At 47.1% G+C, this 24,367-nt stretch overlaps 1 protein-coding gene across 1 annotated transcript in view; it reads left to right on the top strand.

Moving 5' to 3' along the window:
* Positions 1–24,367, top strand: part of dnah5l (dynein, axonemal, heavy chain 5 like) — a 465,990-nt gene that overhangs the window by 91,486 nt on the left and 350,137 nt on the right. Inside the window, exons 14-18 of the mRNA XM_078535621.1 lie at positions 11,036–11,237; positions 13,757–13,852; positions 13,934–14,107; positions 14,576–14,665; positions 14,800–14,955. Coding sequence (XP_078391747.1) covers positions 11,036–11,237; positions 13,757–13,852; positions 13,934–14,107; positions 14,576–14,665; positions 14,800–14,955 — 718 coding nt within the window. The remainder of the gene's footprint in view (positions 1–11,035; positions 11,238–13,756; positions 13,853–13,933; positions 14,108–14,575; positions 14,666–14,799; positions 14,956–24,367) is intronic.

Below are 24,367 nucleotides of genomic sequence, written 5' to 3'. Positions count from 1 at the left end.
TTACAGACTCTCTACTTCCTTTTGATGACTTACTTTCCTACCTCTCTTGGTGTCATCGGCAAATCTAGCTACCATACATTTGGTCCCTGCATCCAGGTCATTGATATAGATGCGAAAAGTTGAGGAACCAGCACTGATTCCCGTGGCACCCAACTCGTTACAGCTTGCCAATCCAAAAAAAAGGCCCATTTATACCTTCTCTCTGCTTCCTGTTAGCTAACCAATCTTTTATCCATGTTAATATGTTACCCCCCACATCATGTGCTCTTATTTTGTAATTATTTTATAATGACCTTTGATGTGGCACTTTATCAAATGCCTTTTGGAAATCTAAGCACATTACATCTACCGGTTCCCCTTTATCCACCTTGAATGTTTCTTTGTCAAAAAACTCTAAAAAATCAGTTAAGCATGATTTCTCTTTCATAAAGCCATGCTGGTTCTGCCTGATGGCATTGTGATTTTCTAAGTATCCTGCTATAACCTCCTTAGTAATGGATTCTAGCACTTTCCCTATGACAGATGTTAGGCTAACTGGCTTATAGTTTCCTACTTTCATCAGAGCATAGAAGATCCCTAAAAAGAGGGGATCTGAGAAAGCGTTCTTTGAATTAAAAATATTCACTCCAGCTCAGGGAGCAACAAGGTATCAAGCAACAACCTCCAGATTCCCATGATAGATGGCAATTCTGTCTAAAATTAATTTGATTGCCCTAGTATTCAGTGGTTGAGGAGGTAGAAAATTAAAGAAGGCATGCCAGAAAGATTACATGTGGACTATGCTTACCATTATATCACCAACCAGAGATGTAGGCCCTAGGATTCCTTCCTGGAAATGACTGAGGGTATATGCCTCCACAAGCTCTGCACCAGTAAGGATGCAATTGAACAGTACTGCTATAAGTTGCGAGAGCACCTACAGCTAACCTGCAACACAATGTGCAATAGGGGGGAGAGGTGGAGGGGGGAGGGGTGGGAGGGGGGAGGGGTGGGAGTGGGGAGGGGTGGGGTGGGAGGGTTGGGGGTAGGGAGGGGGTGGGGTGGGGGAGGGGTAGGGGAGGGTTGGGGGAGGGGAGGGGGATGGTTGGGGGAGGGGGAGGGGGGAGGGGTGGGAGGGGGAGGGGAGGGGTGGGAGGGGGTGGGGGTGGGGGAGGGGGGTGGGGGTGGGGGAGAGGGGAGATGGGGTGGGGTTGGATAAGGGTGGGGGAGGGGGGTGGAGGGGTGGGGGTAGGGGAGGGGGTGGGGGAGGGGAGGGGTGGGGAAGGGGTGGGGGAGGGTAGGGGAGGGGGAGGGGGAGGTGGAGGGGAAGGGCGAGAGGGGGAGGAGAGGGGGAGGGAGGGGGAGGGTGGAAGGGGTGGGGAAGGTTAGGGGAGGGGGAGGTGGAGGGGAGGGGGAGGGCGGGGAGGGGGAGGGGGAGGAGGGGGGTGGGCGAGGGGTGGGGTAGGGGAGGGGTAGTGGAGGGTTAGGGGAGGGGTGGGTGGGGGAGGGGTGGCGTCAGGTAGGGTTGGGGGGGAGGAGGGGGAAGGGGTGGATGGGAGGGGGAGGGGTGGGGGGAGGGAGGTGGTGGGCGAGGGGGAGGGGAGGGGGAGAGGGGGAGGGGGGAGAGGAGGGGGGGGGTGGTGTTGGGGAGGGGAGGGGGTGGGGGAAGGGAGGGGGTGGGGAGGGGGAGGGGTGGGGGTTGGGGGAGGGGGAGGGGAGGGGGAAGGGAGGGGTGGGGGAGGGGAGGGGGTGAGGGGGAGGAGAGGAGAAGCGGAGGGGGTTGGCGGGGTGGGGAGGGGGAGGGGAGGGAAGTGGGGTTGGGGAGGGGAGGGGGAGGGTGTGGGGGAGGGGAGGGGGAGGGGGTGGGGGAGCGGTATGGGAGGTGGGTGGGGGAGGCGTAGGGGAGGGAGGTGGGGGAGGGGAGGGGGTGAGGGAGGTGTAGGGTAGGGGGGAGGGTAGGGTAGGGGAGGGGGAGTGGTAAGGGAGGGGTGTGGGAGGTGAGGGGTGGGGAAGTGGTGGGGGAGGGTGGGGGAGGGTAAGGGAGGGGGAGGTGGAGGGGAGGGGGAGGGTGAGCGGGAGAGGAGAGGGGGAGGTGGAGGGCGAGGGGAGGAGGGGAGGGGGAGAGGAGGAGGGGAGGGGGAGGGGATGGGGTGGGGTGGGGGAGGGGATGGGGTGGGGTGGGGGAGGGGATGGGGTGGGGTGGGGGAGGGGACAGGGAGGGGGAGGGGGTGGGGAGGGGGAAGGGTAGGGTAGGGGTAGGGGAGGGTAGGGTGTGGGGAGGTGGTGGGGTAGGGGAGGGCTAGGGGAGGGGGAGTGGTAGGGGAGGGGACGGGTAGAGGAGGGGTGGGGAAGGGGTGGGGAAGGGGAGGGGGTGGGGGGGAGGGGTGGGGGAGGAGAGGGGTGGGGGAGGGGGAGGAGGAGTGGGTGAGCGTCCAGGCAGATTCCTGAGTAACTGTTGAAAGTAAGGTTATCCACAGATATGGGGCTCAGCTACTCTGAGGTGGTGTTGAGTAGCAGCGGGAATTTTTTTTATATTCGTTCATGGGATGTGGGGGCATTACTGGCTCGGCCACCATTTATTTTCCACATGGCTGGCTTGATGCTAGTGTTGTAGCTGTACTGGAACAGCTTGGCTAGGGGTGTGGCAAGTTCTGGAGTGCAAGTCTTCAGTACTATTGCTGGAATATTGTCAGGGCTCATAGCTTATGGAGTATCCAGCGCCTTCAGCTGTTTCTTGATATCGCGTGGAGTAAATCGAACCAGCTGCAGGCTGGCATCTGTGATGCTGAGGACCTCTGGAGGAGGCCGAAATGGATCATCCGCATGGATCTATCACTTGCTGCTTCCGCTGTTTGACATGCAAGCAGTCCTGTGTTGTAGCTTCACCAGGTTGACACCTCATTTTCAGTTGGCCTGGTGCTGCTCCTGGTATGCTCTCCTGCACTCTTCATTGAACCAGGGTTGAGCCCCTGGCTTGGTGGTAATGGTAGAGTGGGGCCATGGGGTTACAGGTTGTAGTTAAGTACAATCCTATTGCTGCTGATGGCCCACAGTGCCTCGTGGATGCCCAGTTTTGAGTTGCTAGATCGGTTCGAAATCTATCACTTTTAGCATGGTGGTCGTGTTGACGCGTATCCTCAATGTGAAGGTGAGATTTCCGCTCCACAAGGACTGTGCGGTGGTCACTCCAATCAATACAGTCATGGCCAGATGCACCTGCCACAGGCAGGTTGGTGAGGACCAACCTTGTTGGTTCTTGTTGGTTCCCTCACCACCTGCTGAAGACCCAGTCCAACAGTTATGTACTTTAGGACTCAGCCAGCTCGGTCTGTGGTGGTGCTACCAACTCACTCCTGGTGATGGAAATTGAAGTCCCCCACCAGAGTACCTTCTGTGCCCTTGCCACCCTCAGTGCTTCTTCTAACTAGTGTTCAACAAGGAGTACTGATTCATCAGCTGAGGGGGGATGGTAGGTGGTAACCAGCAGGAAGTTTTCTTGTTCATGTTTGACCTGATGCCATAAGACTTAATGAGGTTCAGAGTCAATGTTGAGGACTCCCAGGACAACCCCCTTCCAACTGTATACTACTGTGCAATCGCCTCTGGTGGGCCTGTCTTGTCCGTGAGAGAGGACATATCCAGAGACGGTGATGGTGGTGTCTGGGATATTGTCTGTAAGGTATAATTCTGTGAGTATGACTATGTCAGGCTGTTACTTGACCAGTTTGTGGGACACTTCCCAATTTTGGCACATGCCCCCCACCCAATGTTAGTGAGGAGGACTTCATATGGTCGACAGGGTTGTGTGTGCCTTTGTCATTTCCCTAGCCTAGGTCAATGTTGGGTGGTCCATCCGGTTTCATTCCTTAAATAGTAGCACCAGCAACATGTGCAGCCCCTTGGTGCAGAGGGATGCACAGGCCATGTGTGATGGACAGGGAGGGCAAAAAAGGCACGATGCTCACCATAGGGTGCACCAACAAAGACTCGGCTTCCTGGGCATATTGGAGCAGCAGTGCCACTGGATGCTGCATCTGTTGAGGCAATTGGTTGCAGATTTGTGTGCTCTCATGGAGTAGAACCTCTGCAACGTCCAGTGGAGCACGTGGGCACGCATTGCCTGTAGCAGTGAAAATGACAATGGCGCTAAACCTCTTTGCCTCTTGAAAACAGCTGCCCATCATATCATCAGGCAGATGACAAATGCACTGTATGAGAAGGCATCAGATTACATTGACTTCCAGACTGATGGGGCCACTCAGGCCCAGAGGATCGTGGGGTTTGCCTCCATGGCATTCCTTCAGATACCGTGCTTGACTGACTACACCCATATGGTCATCAGGACCCCTACAGAGCAGCCAGGGGCATTTATCAATTGGAGGGGATTCCATGCCCTCAACGTCTAGCTGGTGCTCGACTACCTCAAGTGTTTGCTGCAGGTGTGTGCAGTGTTTCCTGGCAGTTGCCATGATGTCTTGACCCTGAGGCAATTGCAAGCGATGCAGTTGTTCATGTCACCAAAGAGACTACAGATGGCTATTTTATATTCTTTCACAGGATGTGAGCATCGCTGGCAAGGCCAGCATTTGTTGCTTATCCCTAGTTGTCCTTGAGAAGGTGGTGGTGAGCTGCCTTCTTGAACCGCTGCAGTCCCGGTTGTATAGATACACCTACGGTGCTGCTAGGGAGGGAGCTCCAGGATTTTAGCCCAGTAACAGTGAAGGAACGGCGATATATTTCCAAGGCAGGATGGTGTGTGGCTTGGAGGGGAACTTGCAGGTGGTGGTGTTCCCATGCACCTGCTGCTCTTGTCCTTCTAGGTGGTAGAGATCACGGGTTTGGAAGTTGCTGTCGAAGGAGCCTTGGTGAATTCCTGCAATGCATCTTCTATATGGTAAACACTGCTGCCACTGTGCATCTGTCAATGGTGGAGGGAGTGAATGCTTAAAGTGGTGGATGGGATGCCGATCATGTGCGTTGCTTTGCCCTGTGTGGTTTGAGCTTTTTAAGTGTTGTTGGAGTCACACTCACAGAGGCAAATGGAGGGCATTCCATCACACTCCTGACTTGTGCCTTGTAGATGGTGGACAGACTTTGGGGAGTCAGGAGGTTACTCGCTGAAAAAGCCTCAGCTTCAGACATGCTTTTGCAGCCACAGTATTTATATGGCTGGTACAATTCAGTTTCTGGTCAATGGTAACCCCCAAGATGTTGATAGTTGGGGATTCAGTGATGGTAATGCCATTGAATTTCAAGGGGAGATGGTTAGATGGTCATTGCCTGGCACTCGTGTGGCACGAATGTTACTTCGATATGTTCCCATTATATTGAAATCAAGTTTAATTGTACAGACTCTGACTTTAACTCAATCTTTCACAGGACCTCAAAACTGTGGAACATTCTCTCTTCCCCTTAAAGGCAGTAATACAAAGTGATTGAACTAAGTTATGTTACAGTTGTACAGGCCTTTGGTTCAACCCTTTCTTGTTTACTGCATTTAGTTCTGGGCCTCGCACCTCAAGAAAGATATATTGACCTAGCATGGGTGCAGTGCAGATTCATCAGAATGATAACAGGGCCAAAAGGGGTAAAGTATTCAAACAGATTACATAGACAAGGCTCATGTTCTCTGGAATATAGAAGTTTAATGAGCTGTTTAAGATGATCAAAAGATTTGATAAGTAGATAGTTTCCCTCTGTCTACCCTATTTCCTCTGGATGGGGTGTCCAGAACAAGGGGGCATAGCCTTAAAATAGAGCTAGACCATTCAGGGGTGATGTCAAAAAACACTTCTTCTTACAAATGTTAGTGAAATCTGGAACTCTATCTCCCAAAAAGCTATTGGGGCTAAGTTATTGAAAAATTCAAAACTGAGATTGATAAATTTTTGTGAAACAAGTGCACTAAGTGCTATGGAATCAAAGGTCGCAGATGGAGATATGATACAGATCAGCCTTAACATGATTGGACAGCGTAAGGGTCTGATGGCCTTCCTTTTTACTTTATCTTCCAGAGATCTGGCTGAGGTGTGAATCATTGACCAGGACGGCAGGAAGCTCCACCGCACTAATCCAGGCACTCATCCCCTGAGGACAGCTTGTACTGGATGCATTTGGCCCAGCACCACTGCTTTCCCACAAGGAGCAGTCACATCCAAAATGATTTTTAAGCAGACATGTCTGCTGTTCCCCCGCAATGCCTGGAAGGCACATTGCCACTGATCACACGGTGCCCCAATCACCCACTTGTATCCGCACATGCACATCATTATGTTGGTGCCTTCATGCCCTCAAATCAGTAGGATCAAACAGTTCAGAGTTCAACCACCCATCATTTCATTCCATTGAGGGTTAATCAGTGAACAGAAGCTTTACAAAAGTCACCTAAGTGAACTCCAAAGTGAACTACTGATGTGGCACTGTCTGCATGTGACCTCCCCTTGAGGGTGTTCCCCCGCAGAAGTAGACGTAGGTTGCTCACTTGTGTCATCTTGTCTAGAATCTTCTGCCCCGGCAGGAGGAGAGGACAGAGTCAGCCTGACTTGAGAATTTGGTGGGTTGGCATTGGGACTAATACCCAATGCCATCCCGCCTCCACTGGAAGTCTATTCTGGACGGGAAGGCCCATGGCCGACCTTCCTGCCCCGCCTCCACTTGAGTCCCTTAAATGATCAATTAACGAACACTTAAAAGCCTCTCCCCGCCTCCGCTGCAATCTTCCCTGCTCCAGATAGGCCTGCTGACATGCAGTCTGCACCACTGGTAAAACTGTACAGGCTGCATGTCTGCCCTGGTGGTGGAAGATGAGGGGGGTATCCCTCAATCTGCACTAATCTGCGCATGATCAAGGGCATGAACATGGGGCAGAGGGTGGCCACTGACAGCCACCTCCCTGCCCTTCCTACCGACTCCCATGGCACCCCTCAGCCCCCACCACCCTGCAAGAACACCCTCCAACACCACTAACCTTTTCTTGGGTTGTTTCACGATCCTGGCACTCCTCTGATTGGCAGGCAGCTCTTGATGTGTAGGAAGTCGTCTTCTGGGGTCCTCAGTCTGGAGGAAAGCCTGCCACTGTCCATTTAACTGCCTAATGGGAAGAAGATATGGAGGGCCTTCCACCTCAGAGTCAGCATGGGTTTCTTGCTGCTTTTTCAGCCAATGAGTGAGACACCCACCGAGAACAGAAAATTCTGCCCCTTGTGGCTGAGATGCCTGTGGCGCCTGTCCTCAGTGTTGCAGTACCAGGGGGGCACTGCTATGGACTGCCACATCTGTGACAACGCAGGGCAGCACTTGTCATGGGTGCCTTAGTCAGAGGAGCCAAGGGGGTGGTCAGTGACATAACTACCCTGTGAGGGCACCCCCCTTGGTGTCATCCCTGCTGGCTCAGCTCTTTCATGGTGTGCATACACGTCCGAGAACCGGCAACTGGGGTACATCTGAATGCCTGTTCATACATCTGTGCATGATCAGTGTAGCTGACCAGTCAATGCTGCACAATGTGGCATGCATTCTCTTCGTGTCAGTACAATGCTCCTGTATCCTCTCGGCATGGAGTATGGCTCTCCACTAGGTTGGCACACTTTCAGTAGAAGAATCCATGCACTCATATGCCTGAGACATTGTGGAATACACCTCATGAATGGACACTTCAAGGCTATGTGCTGCCTCAGATAAGTCTGACATTTGGGCACACATCTCCCGGTTCTGCTCCAGAAAGACCACTCTTGTATGTGACCCCCAATCTTCTACATCTCTGCCCAGCTGGGAATGGCATGGACAACACGACCAAGGACCAAGCTCCATCCCTTTCACATAGAAATGGTAACAATAATCTGCTCTGATTCTATGATTCTATACTTTCACCCTCTCTCAGACAGACATCCATCTTGCCCTCGCCGCCTACCTCTCGAATTGATGCCCTGGCAATTTCATGGGTCCTCCTGTGTATAGGTTAGCAAGGTGCGCCACTCCTTCACAGGAACAACTTCTTTCTCAAATATTGTCTGCTGTTTTTTCTTGCAAGGTCAAAATGACAGTTAATGCCTTGGTGCCCTCTGTAACTGCATCCAGCAGCTCACTCACATGTGATGTTCATGACTCCAGTCTCATCTCCTCCACAAGTGCAGCCAGGTGCGCACATCCTCACTGTTCCTGAGTCCTCAGGCTGCTCTGCTCGTAATTGTGCTGGTGACTCCAGCACTGGAGGCCTGTCAACTGGGTGCCACATTGCACTCACCTTGCCAGACCTCAGAAGGTTGTTCAAGCACTTCCTGCACTGCACCCATGTCCTGCTGACCGCACTGTGATTGCTCACCTCCTGAGCCACCTCCACTAATGACTATTCTGTATGTTTTGGTTGCTCCTCCTCCAGCGCTCTGGAAACAGGATGCTCCTGCAAGCTGCCAATGCCTCTAACAAAATTTTCAGGAAGGTGTCAGCCAATCGTGGGACCACACTTCCATGGGTACTTGCCATCTACATCTGCTTCCCGCCATCTCAAAGCTCCATTGCATTAATTGGGCGGTGAATAATCCAATGGTCACTAATTGGCCACCTCCTTCAATTTAGCATCAGACACCGGCAGAGATGTGGAGGAATAATTTTTTTCATTCACAGGATGTAGGCGTCATTGGCTAGGCCAATGTTTATTGCCCTTCTCTAACTGCCATTGAGAAACTGAGTGGCATTTCAGATTCATTTCAGATTCAACCACAATGTTGTGGATCTGGAATCACACTTAGGCCAGACCAAGTAAAGACAGCAGATTTCCTTCCCTAAGGGACATTAGTGAAACAGATGGGTTTTTATGACAATCGACAATGGTTTCATGGTCATCAAAACTCCAGACTTTAAAAAAAAATTGAATTCAAATTCATCTGCCATGGTGGGATTCAAACTCAGGTTCCCAGAGCATTACTCTGGGTCTCTGGATTACTCATCCAGTGATAATACCACTACGCCACCACCTCCCCTATGGAGGTGTTAAACTGAGTGCATAAAAGATTCACAAAATTGGATCCAGGGGTGAGGAACTTTAGTTACATGGATAAATTGAGTAGCTGGAGCCGTTCTTCTTGGAGAAAAGGAGGTTCAGAGGAGATTTGATTGATAGAGGTGTTCAAAATCATGAAGGGTCTGGACAGAGTAAATAGTAAGAAACTGTTCCCATTGCTGGAATGGTTGAGAATCGGAAGACACCAATTTGAAGGTGATTGTCAAAAGAAGCAACGGCAACATGAGGAAAAACCTTTTTACGCAGTGATTGGATACAATCTGGAATGCAGTGCCTGAGAATGCAGTGGAGGCAGGTTCAATTGTGACTTTCAAAAGGAAATTGGCTAATTATCTGAAGAGAAAAAATTGCAAGGACACAGGGAGTGGAACTTGGCGAGTTGCTCTTGCAGAGAGCTGGCACAAAAGCTCTCTGAGCTGGTACATGGTAAAAAATTAGGTTAAGAGGCAAAACCAGAAAAGCAAATATTTAGAGTTTATTTTAAAACTGGCCTTTTGTACCCAACATTAAAGTACAGGTTAGAAATTCTGCCCATGATACATCTGCTTGGCAGAATTTCTGATGGATAGAAAAAGATGGGTGTGAGGATCTGACATAACTGACTTTTCATACCTTCTCAAATTAAGGCTTGGATTTTCCTCAGAGCTGCTGCTCTTCTACCGTCGTAACTTCCTTTTCAGTTACTTTGTCCACCCCAAGACACCCAGAATTTTGAAGCTCCACTGTCTAAGCTCACTTGTGAATATAGTCACTCTGGGTGTGTTAAGGGAGGACTGCTGCCACCTGTGGGAGTCTGCCCTAGCGTGAGGTTTTCAACAGGAGTTGCGTATCTCCGGAAAAGAAGTAAGGAGAGAAAACCTGAGGAGAAATAAGTTAATGAGAAAATGGAGAAAGCAGGATGTCTGGGCACATATTCAACAATGTGCTTGATGTCCTTACCAGAAGGCTTTATGGCGGCTACCAGTACGGTCATCTAATTTCCACTCATTGTTAATGTCAGCAGGAAGGAATATCATTTTTTCTGCTCACTTCAAATGGAAACATTTGCCCTGGAGAAAGCATCAGTGCCAGTAATTGCAGAACATTTTGGCATTTATATGTTTGATCCTTCCTTTTGCACCTGTGTGAAAACGTGATTAAATTTTTAGAAGTATTGCAAAATGCCCCTAAACTTAAAATGTGACAATTACTTTCAACTGCCACGAATAACGCAGTTCAAATGTTTCTGCTTCTGAACCTGTATGGGGCAGATTATTTCAGTGCGCTGTGCAGCAACAGGACTACTGCCCCACAATATGGAATCAGCATATTTACATATATTAATGACGCTCCTGGCATATACCACATGATGTTCTGGGAGCATCGAGCTGAGCCATAGATGCCAGCATTAAATGCCAGCAGTCAGTCAGGGGTTGATGGTCACCTTTAATGTGCTGCCATTTTATTTTTGTGTTGCCCATTATCCCAACTCTCGGTTTCCTACCACTCAGTCAATTTCCTAACCAGGTCAATAATTTAAATTCAATTCCATGAGCTTCAACATCATGTCAAAGTCTCTTCTGAGAGATTGTACCAAATGACTTTTAGGAATCCATATAAAAAAATCATCTCTCCTCCTCTGATCTCTCCATTTTTCCCAAGTGATGCCCCCTCACACTACCCAACCTCCAATCTCTCCCCCCATCCTGTCCATTCTCCAGCTGCAGCCTGGTGCTAAACACCAATCTGCCCAACAGCCAGTCAGCCTCACAATATGGCTGGCTGCGGTTAGGAAAAAGTCTAAAATGGTTAAGCTGGTTAAATCTGTCAGGACCTGAGGGAAACCTGCTCTTCCAGGTTTCCTAACTGCAAAACTGCACTTCTCCTCCACCCCACTGCTCTTGTTAATATTGGGGCTTTAGTGGCTGAAGGAGTTTATTTAAACTAGGTCACCAGGGATATCTTGTTCCTGCAAAGGAAGATTTCTCTATGTATGTTTTAATTTCAATGTTTTATTATTTACAATAAATAAAACTGTAAACAAAATTTTATTTTTAGTGAAAACAATATATTTGGCAAGTTTGACACTTTTTGCAAGCGCCTGGAGAAGATTGCACACATGATCAACACTATGGAAAACCTTTCAGATCTCCAGAATGTTAAAATGGAGGGATTTGACAAATTATACGTGCGTTATCAGACAATTATCAACAGCACAAAATCAAAGACTTATGATGTACTGGACCACAGAAAACAAGAGGTACTATATTCAACTGTTATTACAGATCATATGGAAAGAAGAGACGTGGGGCAGGATTTTGACCTTGGCTGGGTACTCGGCAGGGGTGGGTGGGTGTGGTTGGGAAGCTGACTGCCGCCTGAGATCGGCTTCGCACCGTGATTTCACATGTGGGTTGCAAGCGGCAGCGCTGAGCACTGCCTATGCGGGTGGAGAGAGGAGGGAGAGCCAGGCCTAGCGTGCAGTTCGCGCATGTGCGAGAAAGAGCGCTTCAATCTCCCTGAGGCACGGAGCTGTCTCAGGGTGATTGAAGCACTGTGTAAAAAAAAAATGAAGAGAATAAAACTTTAATAAAACATGCCCACTCATGTGACTCTATCACATGAGCTGGGACATGTTTTTAATTCATAAATAAAGTTTTTATTTAATGTTTATTTGCTTTAGGTAACCTCATCCCGCTCATGGATGAGGTTTCCTAAAAAATGTAAAGGCCGCTTGGCTTTTTTGCCTGCCCGCCAACTGTAACAGGCAACGCAGATTTGAATTTAATTAGATTGTTAATGGCCTTAATAGGCCTTTTAATTATTGGCAGGCGCGCAGCTGACTCCGGCGCATGTTTCAACATGAATTCCATGCAGCAATGTGCTATGTGACATCATTGTATTGAAAGTGATAGTTGGCCATTCTAATGGCCCTTTTCCCTCCAAGTTCACAAGAGGGAATTTGTGCAGATATTTCAGATTCCCACAGAGTGAAGAGTGCAGAAAAAAACTGCACAAGACAATGCTGGAGGTTCTTAGTGTCTGGTACTTCAATAGAGAGTTGGATGCATTTTTGGCAGAAGCATCACAGAATCACACAGTGTAGAAGAGGCCCTTCAGCCCATCGAGTCTGCACTGACACGTGAGAAACACCTGACCTACCTATCTAATCCCATTTACCAGCACTTGGCCCATAGCCTTGAATGTTATGACATGCCAAGTGCTCATCCAGGTATTTTTTAAAGGAAGTGAGGCAACCCGCCTCCACCATCCTCCCAGGCAGCACATTCCAGACCGTCACCACCCTCTGGGTAAAACGGTTTTTCCTCACATCCCCCCTAAACCCTCACCTTGAACTTATGTCCCCTCGTGACTGACCCTTCAACTAAGGGGAACAGCTGCTCCCTATCCACCCTGTCCATGCCCCTCATAATCTTGTACACCTCGCTCAGGTCGCCCCTCAGTCTTCTCTGCTCCAAAGAAGACAACCCAAGTCTATCCAACCTCTCTTCATAGCTTAAATGTTTCACCCCAGGCAACATCCTAGTGAATCTCCTCTGCACCCCCTCCAGTGCAATCATATCCTTCCTATAATGTGGCGACCAGAACTGCACACAGTACTCCAGCTGTGGCCTCACCAAGATTCTGTACAACTCCAACATGACCTCCCTACTTTTATAATCTATGCCTCGAATGATAAAGGCAAGTGTCCCATATGCCTTTTTCACCACCCCACTAACATGCCCCTCCGCCTTCAGAGATCTATGGACACACACGCCAAAGTCCCTTTTTTCCTCAGAACTTCCTAGTGTCATGCTGTTCATTGAATACTTCCATGTCAAATTACTCCTTCCAAAGTGCATTCCCTCACACTTTTCAGGGTTAAATTCCATCTGCCACTTATCTGCCCATTTGACCATCCCGTCTATATCTTCCTGTAGCCCAAGACACTCTACCCCACTGTTAACCACAGTGTGCTTGCACATGTACAGGGGAGAGACCTCACCGTGAGTGAGACACAGCCAGAGTGAGTGTGGGTATTGGCAATTTGGTGCACAGAGGGAATTCGGTGCATAGGGGAAGCGGTGCTCTTTGCATTTTTTCTTTGCTATCCAACTTCTTAAATCTTCAGAGAGTGGTCTTGCCCTGCTGCAGCAGTAGAGGCTACAAGGGAAAGGAATGATTGGTAAGTAGTGGGTAAGGTCGGGTAAATATTTACTACTTTTATTGCTTATAGTTTAAGGTCTTTTTGTGGTTTATAGTTTGTATATTTTGTAGTAATGAGGATCAGGAAAGAACAAGCAGTTGATGAATAAAGGGTAGTATGACATCTTTGAAACTTTGGGACAGGAAAATGGACTGCAAAGGTATTTTCCTCTATATTCTTGTGTTCTCTCCCCAGTGATCAAATGTTTTAGTAGCTTTTACTCCTGGTGATAACAATTCGTGGTATGGCTTTGTCAGGAGGTCAACCTGAGTCAGCAGTACAATAGGGTCATGCTGATGGTCTGGTTCATAAAATGAATGCACATCTTCTCCTGAACAGATGCAATCCAATTCAGGTGTGCTGCACCTGTCCAACATCCGGGTTTGTGATGGAATATCGATTTCCTTGCATTGCGCATTGAATTGCAGCATTAATGAATTGCTTAGTCCCTTCCTCGAGTAAGAGACTGACCTATAGCATCACTATTTTGATTAAACCATGCAGTGTATAGTTGCGTTAAAGATTTTTAATGGCCTTGAGTTATGATTTGATTTATGAATGTTACTTTTCAGTTTGACAATGATTACCTGGAATTTAAATACCAGATGGATGGACTTTATCAGTCAATGCAAACTTTTATGGATTCCTGGTTTGAGCAATCCTTAACTGTAAGTAACATTAAACAAAAACATTCAAAAATACTGTTGAATCAAACCTACTGCCTTCATTGTTTCCTGGTATCTTTTTAGACAGAACGCATGCTAGACTTGCTGGGCAAGTTTGTGCGTATTGCTGGGCCACAGTTGGATCTTACAGACAAGTACTTAGTGGTCTTACAGCGATTTGGACGAGATTTAGACCTTATACGCAAGACCTATCAGAAGCAAAGGGAAAATCCACCTATACCACGTAACGTTCCACCAGTAAGCTTATTTTTTAATTAAAATTTCTAAATAAAACTTTTTATATGGAAGTTACACTTCTACTTAAAAATCTTAAAAACAAAATCTGCATTAAACTACTCAAAGGCAATTTTTGGGTGTTCTTCAGTATGTCAGTATTCAGTATTTTCCTTTAGGCCCTAAACTAACCCAGAAGAAAAAAAACATTTCGGACCAGTACTCTTATTTTCCAGGTTTTTAAGGTATACAAGACCAGTTCAGACCAGTATTCTCATTTCCCAGTTTTTATTGTTTTTTCATCCTGGGAAAGCATTTTTTGCTTTTTATAAAAGGAATATTTTGATCATATGGTTATCATTTCATACATTATAACAGTGACCACACTTCAAAAGCAGTTCATTGGCTGTAAAGCACTTTGAGATGTCCTGCGATCATGTATTTTCAATCTCATAAAGTATTAATAACTATGAGAAATCTTCTGGTTGGCAGGTGTCTGGGAAGATTATGTGGTCCCGACAGCTATTCAGAAAAATAGATGTTCCCATGAAGTTTCTGAAAAGCAATGTTGAAATTTTGAAGGTAATTTTATATAAGTTCTTATTATAAAAAGAACAACAGACCTTATGTGACCGAATAAGAAAATTGAACAATGTGGTCTTTCAATTTAAATTTTTATGGTAATACTTATTCTTTGCATTTTTTCATATTTTTAGACCCCTGATATGAAAAAAGTTATCAAAAACTATAACAAGATGGCAGCTGTACTCTTGGAGTTTGAGGTGGTGTATCACAGGGGTTGGTGCCGAGCTGTTGATTTTGCTCAAAATGGACTTCATGCCTCACTGATTGTTCGACATCCTGAGACTAAGGTTAAAAAAATGTTCACTAATGATTCTGTTCCAATGTTTATAACTATTGGAGTGAAAGAGAATCAAAAGTTGAGTAAATTAGGGGAAGAATTCTCCCCCCGTTGGGGGGCGAAGTGCAGGAACTGGCACGTGCACCGCCATTTTACGTAGGCGGGCCAATTAAGGCCCACCCATCGTGACGTCCACCCTGTGCGGGCGTGGGGGGATTTCCTCAGCCAGCAGGGCGCTTTTTTGCACACACGTGCGAAGGAGCACTCTCATCTCCCTGAGGCTAAGTGCTGCTTCAGGGAGGTTGGCGCCAAATTCAGAAATTGTCAATGCACAAAATAAATATTTCCCTGACATGACCCCTTATGTGACACTGTCACACGAGTTGGGACATGTCCATCACTTTCATTCAAACTTTTATTAAAATTTTAAAAGCCGACTTGAAACCTCATCCCGCCCATGGATGAGGTTTCATGCTTTTTATGAAGCCCGCCAGGGCTCCCGACCTGCCCGCCAACCTTAAGGTTGGACGGGCTGGTCCATTAACTAGCTCAATTACTTTTACGGACTCAAAACGTTAACTGTATTCCTCTCCGCAGATGCTGTCAGATCTGCTGAGTTTTTCCAGCTATTTTTGTTTTTGTTTCAATTACTTTTCAAATGGCCTCAATTGGCCATTGACAGGTCGGTGGGCGCACAGCTGATTCGGCTGCACCCCCACCGACCTGAAAATTGAAATGACACAGGGTGACGTCAGGAGTTCCGCCTAACGTCATCCCGCATCATTTTAAGCATCGGTGAGCGGGCCCCCCCCCCCTGCTCGCCGACCTCAATATCCTGGCCTAGGTCTCTTTTATAAACTATCTGGTTAAAACTGTTGAGTGCATATTAAAACAATATGCTTTTGACTCTGTTAAACTTGACTTCACTAAAAAATCTGGGCTTCTATCCCGGAAAAGATGAGTTATGTTTCAATTATGTCAAACTCAAATATTACAATGAAATATCACTAGAGCTGTACCTTGTGTGTCCTGCCATCCATTCTTAATTAGCACATTTTCTTAGATAATATCACCACCTTCAACACCTCTTTGTTCTTTTGTCTGTGACATCTTTTGATTATCTGCTCCTATCACTGCTTGCTTGTCCCTACAACCACACCCCCCACCCACTTCTCTCCCCCCCCCCCCCCCAACCCCCACCTTAAACCAGCTTATATTTCACCCCTCTCCTAATATTACTCAGTTCTGCTGAAGGGTCATGAGGACTCGAAACGTCAACTTTTTTCTTCTCCGCCGATGCTGCCAGACCTGCTGAGTTTTTCCAGGCAATTCTGTTTTTGTTTCAAATATTACAATAGTGTGTCCGTGGTTTAATATCATATTCAAATGTTACTGCATATTATATTGTTTTCCTGCGATTCCCCTTTACATGCTCGCTCTTTTTCTGGTGCATTTTCATTGAGTATGCCACAAAAAAATATTGAACGAGTGAACCTCTTTCCATACTTGTCTTTACATTCTCACTTGTGCGCAAAGGGATAAATATTTAAAATGTGCGGTTCATTCTGGCATTGCTTCTCTTTTTGCTGAAGTTTCATTCTTCTCCTTTCCCCTTCTTTCATTCAATTTTTCTTGTAGCTTCTGAATTCCAGTAAAACATTTGTGCATTTTCCCCCCATTGGGGGGGTTGTGTGGGGGTGTGGGCGGGCAGGCGGGTTCCCAATTGGTGCCCCCGGTTGGGGGCGCGCCGCCATTTTACGTGGGTGGGCCAATTAAGGCCGTGCGCAGGAGGGGGGATTTCCTGAGCTGGGAGTGCGCTCTTTCACGCATGTGCACAGAAGAGCACACAGATCTCCCTGAGGCAAAGTGCTGCCTCAGGGAGATCGGCTCAAGTGTGAAAACGCTATTAAAGGCAGGAAAAAATATTCCTGACATGTCTCCTCATGTGACACTGTCACATGAGCAGGGACATGCCAATTACTTTTACTTAAAAATTTTACACACATTTTAAATCCCTCATGAAACCTCACCCCGCCCGTGGGTGAGGTTTCATGTTTTTTTTGAAGGCCGCCTGGGCTCTTTGCCTTCCCACCAACCTTAAGGTTAGACGGGCAGGTCCATTAATTAGGTTAATTACTTTTTTAAAGGCCTTAAGTGGCCGCTGATGGTTTGGCGGGCGCGCAGCCGACTCGGTTGCGTGCCCGCCGAGCTGAAATTCTAAATGACGCGGGGTGACGTCGGGACACATGCCCAGCGTCACCCCTGTCATTTTACATGTTGGCAAGCGGGCCCCGCCCCCGCTCGCCGACCGGAAAAAGCTGCCCATAATTACATTCTACAAGACTATAGTCACTGAGTTTCTCAGAAAATCTGAATCATTAGGCGGAATTGTCTTGCACCTGGATTGATGGACTGGGAGGTGGTTAGTTGGTAAAATGGCAGGGGAACACATCAGCATCACCTCCTCTCTGGTCAGAGGCAGTACAGCGACAAATGGCATGCCTCCTCCAATCCGTTGCCTTGCTCTGGCATTGTGAGCTCTCTTCTTTTGCAAGGAACTGTGTACTGTCATTTGTTCATCATAGTCATGCTGCTCACCCCTGTTGGTGGCAGCCTCAATGTCCATCATTCTGTCACTGAATGTTGGTGCCTGATCATGGCTATATCTGGGTGGGCACTCTCTTGTCGCATTTCATATGCATCTTTTGTCTTTCGAGGCTGCAAATTTATTGTTATTATTTCCACCCAACTTCCAAGACTGCATCAGGTCATTGGTTCTCTTCTGTCGCTGTAACCATACTACTGGGGCAGCTGCCAACTTCCTCTGTCATTCCAGCCATGCTCTCTTGGTTTGCCTTGCTGGGCTCCTCCTGCTGTCACATGGGAAGGAACCTTCCTCTGCACCCTTGCGGTTTGGAGGAGTATCTTGCAAGTTTCGAAGGATTTTGAGATATAAAATCCTTTTAATTAAAATATCTAGGTTCTGAATTCTTAATTTATAACAATGGGTCCTCAGTTGTGCCTGACCTAACAAGGTATGAAAGATCAGTATTTATAAATCAAGTAGAATTTATTAAGCAAGATGTTCTATAGACTTAAGAAAAACAGTGAGACAGTGTGGAAGTTTCTTATTCCACAAGGCCTAGACTTCCTTGAGTGCTGACAGTACAGCCAATGTCTTTTTTCTTCTGTTTCTGAAGTGATGTTGAACTGTGCCTCAGTAGAATTGTACCACAGAAACAATGGTAAAACTGTGCCATGGAAGGTGCTGAATTTTCCACTTTTACCCCAAATTTCAAGGTTCCTCATCCCCTATTAGGAAATAGTGCCAAGGGTGAGGTTCATCTGCTATCATCCCACCTCTGTAACTGGAGTCATGTAGGTTGAGGCAAATGTCCATCTCTTACTTCCTGGACCCCAGGAGGTTCTATTCCATTGCGAACAATAACACATCCTTGTAGATACAGTTTGCAGCTGAACAAACAATGCTGCATCCTTTTATCAAAAATACAAACTGTTATAGACAATTCACATAAACATGTTACCCTATTCCCATGGATATGAAGACAATTAAGAACAAATGTTAGTCGTAATCCTTAGCAAGATATCTTCATAAAATATAGGTATCTTTATGCCATAGATATGGCTAGCAGATCAAGGCAAACCTAAGTCTAATTCACAAACAGGGTTTTGTCTAACAAATATCATAATAAAGAAGCCATGTTGAGTTCAAGCTGTTGGCCCAAACCTTTACTTATTCTGTTAAAACTGACAAAAAGGCGTCAAATTTCACATAAATTAAAACAATTGTGGCTATTCCGAGGCAGACAAACTGACATCTTCACTTACCAGAAAGGGCAGTTTTTCACTGGGACAGTTGCCGTGACTGTTTTCAGGCTGTTTTAACTGTTGATTGTCTCATTCAGCGGATAGAAATTCAAACTGGACTATTTAATGGCTAATTTAATCCTAAAATATTATTTCAAACTGATATAGAACCCTCAAAATTAGTAGTATTATCAAAGTCTTACAACCTTCAGGGAGGCATCACCAAACTTGGGCACCACCTCTAGCAGATGCCATTTCACTGCTGCTAGCCTAGTCTGGCCTTCCTTCCAGTCTCCACTGCTTTTGCTGCCATACAACAGGGTGCTGCTTTCCTTTAAATATGGCGGCACCTACTCCTCAGGAGCAGAGACCCTCCCCCCCTCCCTACCCCCTGCTGCCACTTGTGCCCCATTATTGGCCAGCTCCCATGTCTGTTGCCCATTATTCGGATGCCCGTTGAAATTTCCGTCCATCTTCCACCACCTGCCCAACCAGCCACGCAACCTGCTTTGCATCCCGATGTTGGAACTTCTTTGCTAGCAACAAAATTCTGCCCTTTGTTTCCTGGTGGACTCAGTTGTGTAACCCTGATGAGTATAATGGAAATCCCACAGGAATATGTACATGTAGAAAATTCCTTTACTATTTCATGAATAGGATCCTACATGTTACAAGAATCTCAAAGCAATGGAAGTCAAAGCATTTTATCATGTGAAAATGGGAGTTGTGGCAAGAGACCCCAGAAAGAGTTCAGAGGCTGTCGGGTATGGAGGCAGACTGGGTGGAAGGCCTACCTTGGTACTTTGGTACTTTGCTGAAGATATCAAAAAATGGACACACTCCCCATGCCCCATGCATGCCACCTTATGCCCCCCCACCCACGCCCCATGGCCCCTAATCCCATCCATATCAACCTATGCCCCTCTACCCACATCCCATGGCCCTTTATAGCCATTATGCCAACTTACTGCCAACTAATGCCAACCCATGACCCCACTCACCACCCTTTGCCACCATTTCAACTCGCCCAGTATCCACCATGGGCAGACCTCAGGACCCATGCTGAGATTAAATAAAGTTCTTAGGTGTCTAATTGATAAGAAACCATTCATTACATTTACCTTCCTTAAATCTCTTATTAAAAACAAGCATTTGTATTCATAGTCCCACTTCAACCACTTGGAACTGTCGATCAAACTGTGAACTTACAGGCACCCCACTGAGATAATAATAGGTTGTGCAATCAGTCATGCAGCACTAATCCTGTTAGTCCTCAGGCTTATGTCAACATACAGAGTGAATAGCAAATTCTTTTTTTAAACACTGCAGTTTTTTTCAATATTTAAAGGGCGGATCATTTGAATGCCTTGATAGATTGACTGTTCTTTTGACAGTTCTTCTGATTGTTCTCATGGACAGTGTGTTTGCACACTGGTTTTGTGGTTTATAGTTTGTATATTTTGTAGTAATAAGGATGAGGAAAGAAAGGTCCTAGAGTAATTTATTTAAAAGGTTTAATTTAAAGGGATAAGTCATGGCAGGAGAGCTCAAAGCCATGGTGTACTCCTTGTGCTTCATGTGGGAAGCCGGGAACATTTCCAGTGCCCGGGACCAGCATGTGTGCAGGAAGTGTGTCCAGCTGTAGCTCCTGGAAGCTCAGGTGTCAGAGCTGGAACAGCAGCTGGGAACACTGCGGAGCATCCGTGAGTCTGAGAGCATCATGGATAGCACGTTTAGAGAGGTGGTCACACCGCAGATGAAGGGACTTGAGGAAGGAAGGGAATGGGTGACCGCCAGGCAGTCCAAGAGAAACAGGCAGGTAGTTCAGGAGTTCCCTGGGGTCCTGCTTGCAAATCGGTATTCCATTTTGGAGGCTGATGAGGGCGCTGGTTCCTCCAGGGAATGCAGACAGAGCCAAGCTTCTGGCACCACAAGCAGCCTGTCTGGACAGGAGGGGAGGAAGATAGGAAGAGCAATAGTAATATGGGATTCTATAGTAAGGGGAACAGATAGGCGCTACTGAGGCTGTCAACGTGACTCCAGGATGGCGTGTTGCCTCCCTGGTGCCAGGGTCCGGGATGTCACTGAACAGCTGCAGGGCACCCTGAAGGGGGAGGGTGATAAAGCAGAGGTCATGGTACGTGTTAGTTCCAATGACATAGGTAGAAAGGGGGATGAGGTCTTGCATCAAGAAATGAGGGAGTTAGGCAGCAGACTAAAAAGCAGGACCTCTCGGGTTGTAATCTCTGGATTACTCCCAGTGCCACATGCGAGTGAGCACAGAAATAGGAGAATAGCGCAGATGAATACGTGGCTTAAGAGTTGGTGCAGGAGGGAGGGTTTTAGATTCCTGGATCACCGGGATCGTTTCCGGGGAAGGTGGGACCTGTACAAGTGGGACGGTCTACATCTGAACCAAAGTGGGACTAACATCCTTGCGGGCGGGTTTGCTAGTGCTAGTCAGAGGGAGTACAGCAGCATTAAGTTTCAAGGGAGTAAGGCAGGGCTGGATGGCCTCTACTTTAATGGCAGGAGTATTACAGGTAAAACGGATGAGTTAAGGGTGAGGATTGACACGTGGAATTATGATATAGTAGCCATCACTGAGACGTGATTGAGGGAGGGACAGGATTGGCTGCTCAACATTCCGGGATATAGAATCTTCAGGCAAGACAGGGGAGGGGGTAAAAGAGGAGGAAGTGTTGCATTATTAGTTAAGGAGTCAGTTACTGCAGTAAGGAGAGATGATATCTTGGAGGGGGCATCGAATGAAGCTTTGTGGGTAGACCTTACGAATAAAAAAGGAGCAGCCACATTGTTAGGTGTTTATTATAGACCCCCTGATAGTCAGCGGGAAATTGAGGAGCAAATATGTGCACAATTAGCGGAGCTGTGTAAAAACAATAACAATAGGGTAATTATATTAGGTGATTTCAACTTTCCCAACATCAATTGGGATAGACATAGTGTTAAGGGCTTGGATGGAGTGGATTTCTTGAAATATGTACAGGAGAACTTTTTAGGTCAATATGTAGAGAGTCCAACAAGGGACAGCGCAGTGCTGGACCTAATTCTGGGGAATGAAGCCAGACAGGTGGCTGAGGTGATGGTGGGGGAGCATTTTAGTGATAGCGACCATAACGTGGTACAATTTAAGCTTGTTATGGACAAAGAAATAGACAAGTTGCAAAAAAATGTTTTGGATTGGGGCAGAGTGGACTTTAGTAAAATAAAGCAGGATCTGGCCAAGGTAGACTGGGAACAGCTACTTTTGGGGAAATCTACAGAGGAGCAGTGGGGGGCGTTCAAAAAGGAAATGGGGAGGGTACAGGCTCAACATGTTCCCTCCAGGGTGATAGGAAGAAGTAACAAGTCCGGAGAACCATGGATGACCAGAGATATTCAGGATACGATGAGAAGGAAAAGAGAGGCTTTTAGCAGGTACAAGGGAAGCAAATCAGGGAGGCATTAGTGGAGTACAGAAAGTGCAGGGTGGAGCTTAAGAAAGCAATTAGGAGAGCAAAGAGGGGAAATGAGAACGCTCTGGCTGGTAAAAGTAGGGAAAATCCCAAGATATTCTATAAGTACCTCAATGGGAAGAGGATAACCAGGGACCAAGGGGGCAATCTATGGGTGGAGCCAGAGGACATTGGTAGAGTGTGGAACAAATACTTCACATCCATCTTCACCCAAGAGAATGAGGATGAAGGTATGGAACTCGGGGAGAGAGACTGCTAGATTCTTGAGCAAATTGATATAGGGAGTGACAAGGTATTGGAGGTGTTGGCAGGCTTAAAAGTGGACAAATCTCCAGATGATTTGTGGGGGAGGCAAGGGAGGAGATCGCAGGGGCTCTGACCCAAATTTTTAATTCCTCTCTGGCCTTGGGGGAGGTGCCAGAGGACTGGGGAACAGCTAATGTGGTTCCGCTATTTAAGAAGGGCTGTAGAGAGAAGCCAGGGAAGTACAGACCAGTGAGTCTCACATCAGTGGTAGGGAAACTATTGGAGAAAATTCTGAAGGAGAGAATCTAACTCCACTTGGAGAGGCAAGGTTTGATCAGGGATAGTCAGCATGGCTTTGTCAGAGGGAGGCCATGCCTAACAAATTTGATTGAATTTTTTTAGGAGGTGACCTGGTGTGTAGATGAGGGTAGTGCAGTTGATGTTGTTTATATGAATTTCAGCAAAGCCTTTGACAAGGTCCCACATTGGAGACTTATAAAGAAGGCAAATGCACATGGGATACTGGGTAATTTGATAAGGTGGATTCAAAATTGGCTTAGTTGTAGGAGGCAGAGGGTGATGACAGAAGGCTGCTTTAGTGACTGGAAGCCAGTGTCCAGTGGTGTACCACAGGGATCTGTGCTGGGTCCCCTATTATTCATCATTTATATAAACAACATAGATGACTATGTGGGGGGTAGGAATAGTAAGTTTGCGGATGACACAAAGATTGGCCGGGTGGTTAACAGTGAGGTTGAGTGTCTTGGGCTACAGCAAGATATAGACGGGATGGTCAAATGGGCAGATAAGTGGCGGATGGAATTTAACCCTGAAAAGTGTGAGGTGATACACTTTGGAAAGAGTAATTTGACAAGGAAGTATTCAATGAATGGCATGACACTAGGAAGTTCTGAGGAACAAAGGGACCTTGGCGTGTGTGTCCATAAATCTCTGAAGGCAGAGGGGCATGTTAATCGGGTGGTGAAAAAGACATATGTGGCATTTGCCTTTATCAATTGAGGCATAGATTACAAAAGTAGGGAGGTCATGTTGGAGTTGTATAGAATCTTGGTGAGGCCACAGCTGGAGTACTGTGTGCAGTTCTGGTCGCCACATTATTGGAAGGATGTGATTGCACTGGACGGGGTGCAGAGGAGATTCACCAGGATGTTGCCTGGGATGAAACATTTAGTTATGAAGAGAGGTTGGATAGACTTGGGTTGTTTTCGTTGGAGCAGAGAAGACTGAGGGACGACCTGATCGAGGTGTACAAGATTATGAGGGGCATGGACAGGGTGGATAGGGAGCAGCTGTTCCCCTTAGTTGAAGGGTCAGTCACGAGGGGACACAAGTTTAAGGTGAGGGCCAGGAAGTTTAGGGGGATGTGAGGAAAAATGTTTTTACCCAGAAGGCGGTGGCAGTCTGGAAAGCACTGCCTGGGAGGGTGGTGGAGGCGGGTTGCCTCACACCTTTTAAAAAGTACCTGGATGAGCACTTGGCACGTCATAACATTCAAGGCTATGGGCCAAGTGCTGGTAAATGGGATTAGGTAGGTAGGTCAGGTGTTTCTCATGTGTCAGTGCAGACTCGATGGGCTGAAGGGCCTCTTCTGCACTGTGAGATTCTGTGATTCTGTGACAGTTCTGCTGACAATTTTTTTGATAGTTTTCTTGACAGTTCTTTTGACAGTTCCAATGAATTTATGCATGTTTCATGCACATCCACGTCTACCTTTAACAACTCCAAAGGACATTTTCGTTCCAAAGGGCATCTTACCTCTCCTAAAGTGTCCCGGGACCGTGTCCAAAAGGGTACCCTACCTCTCCAAAGAGCTCCAGCGGCTTTAGACATTCTCCTACCAGACCTAAA

The sequence above is a fragment of the Cetorhinus maximus genome, chromosome 3, assembly GCF_964194155.1.
Source record: "Cetorhinus maximus chromosome 3, sCetMax3.hap1.1, whole genome shotgun sequence".
Lineage (NCBI taxonomy): Eukaryota > Metazoa > Chordata > Chondrichthyes > Lamniformes > Cetorhinidae > Cetorhinus > Cetorhinus maximus.
This window is presented reverse-complemented; position numbering and strand designations above follow the sequence as displayed.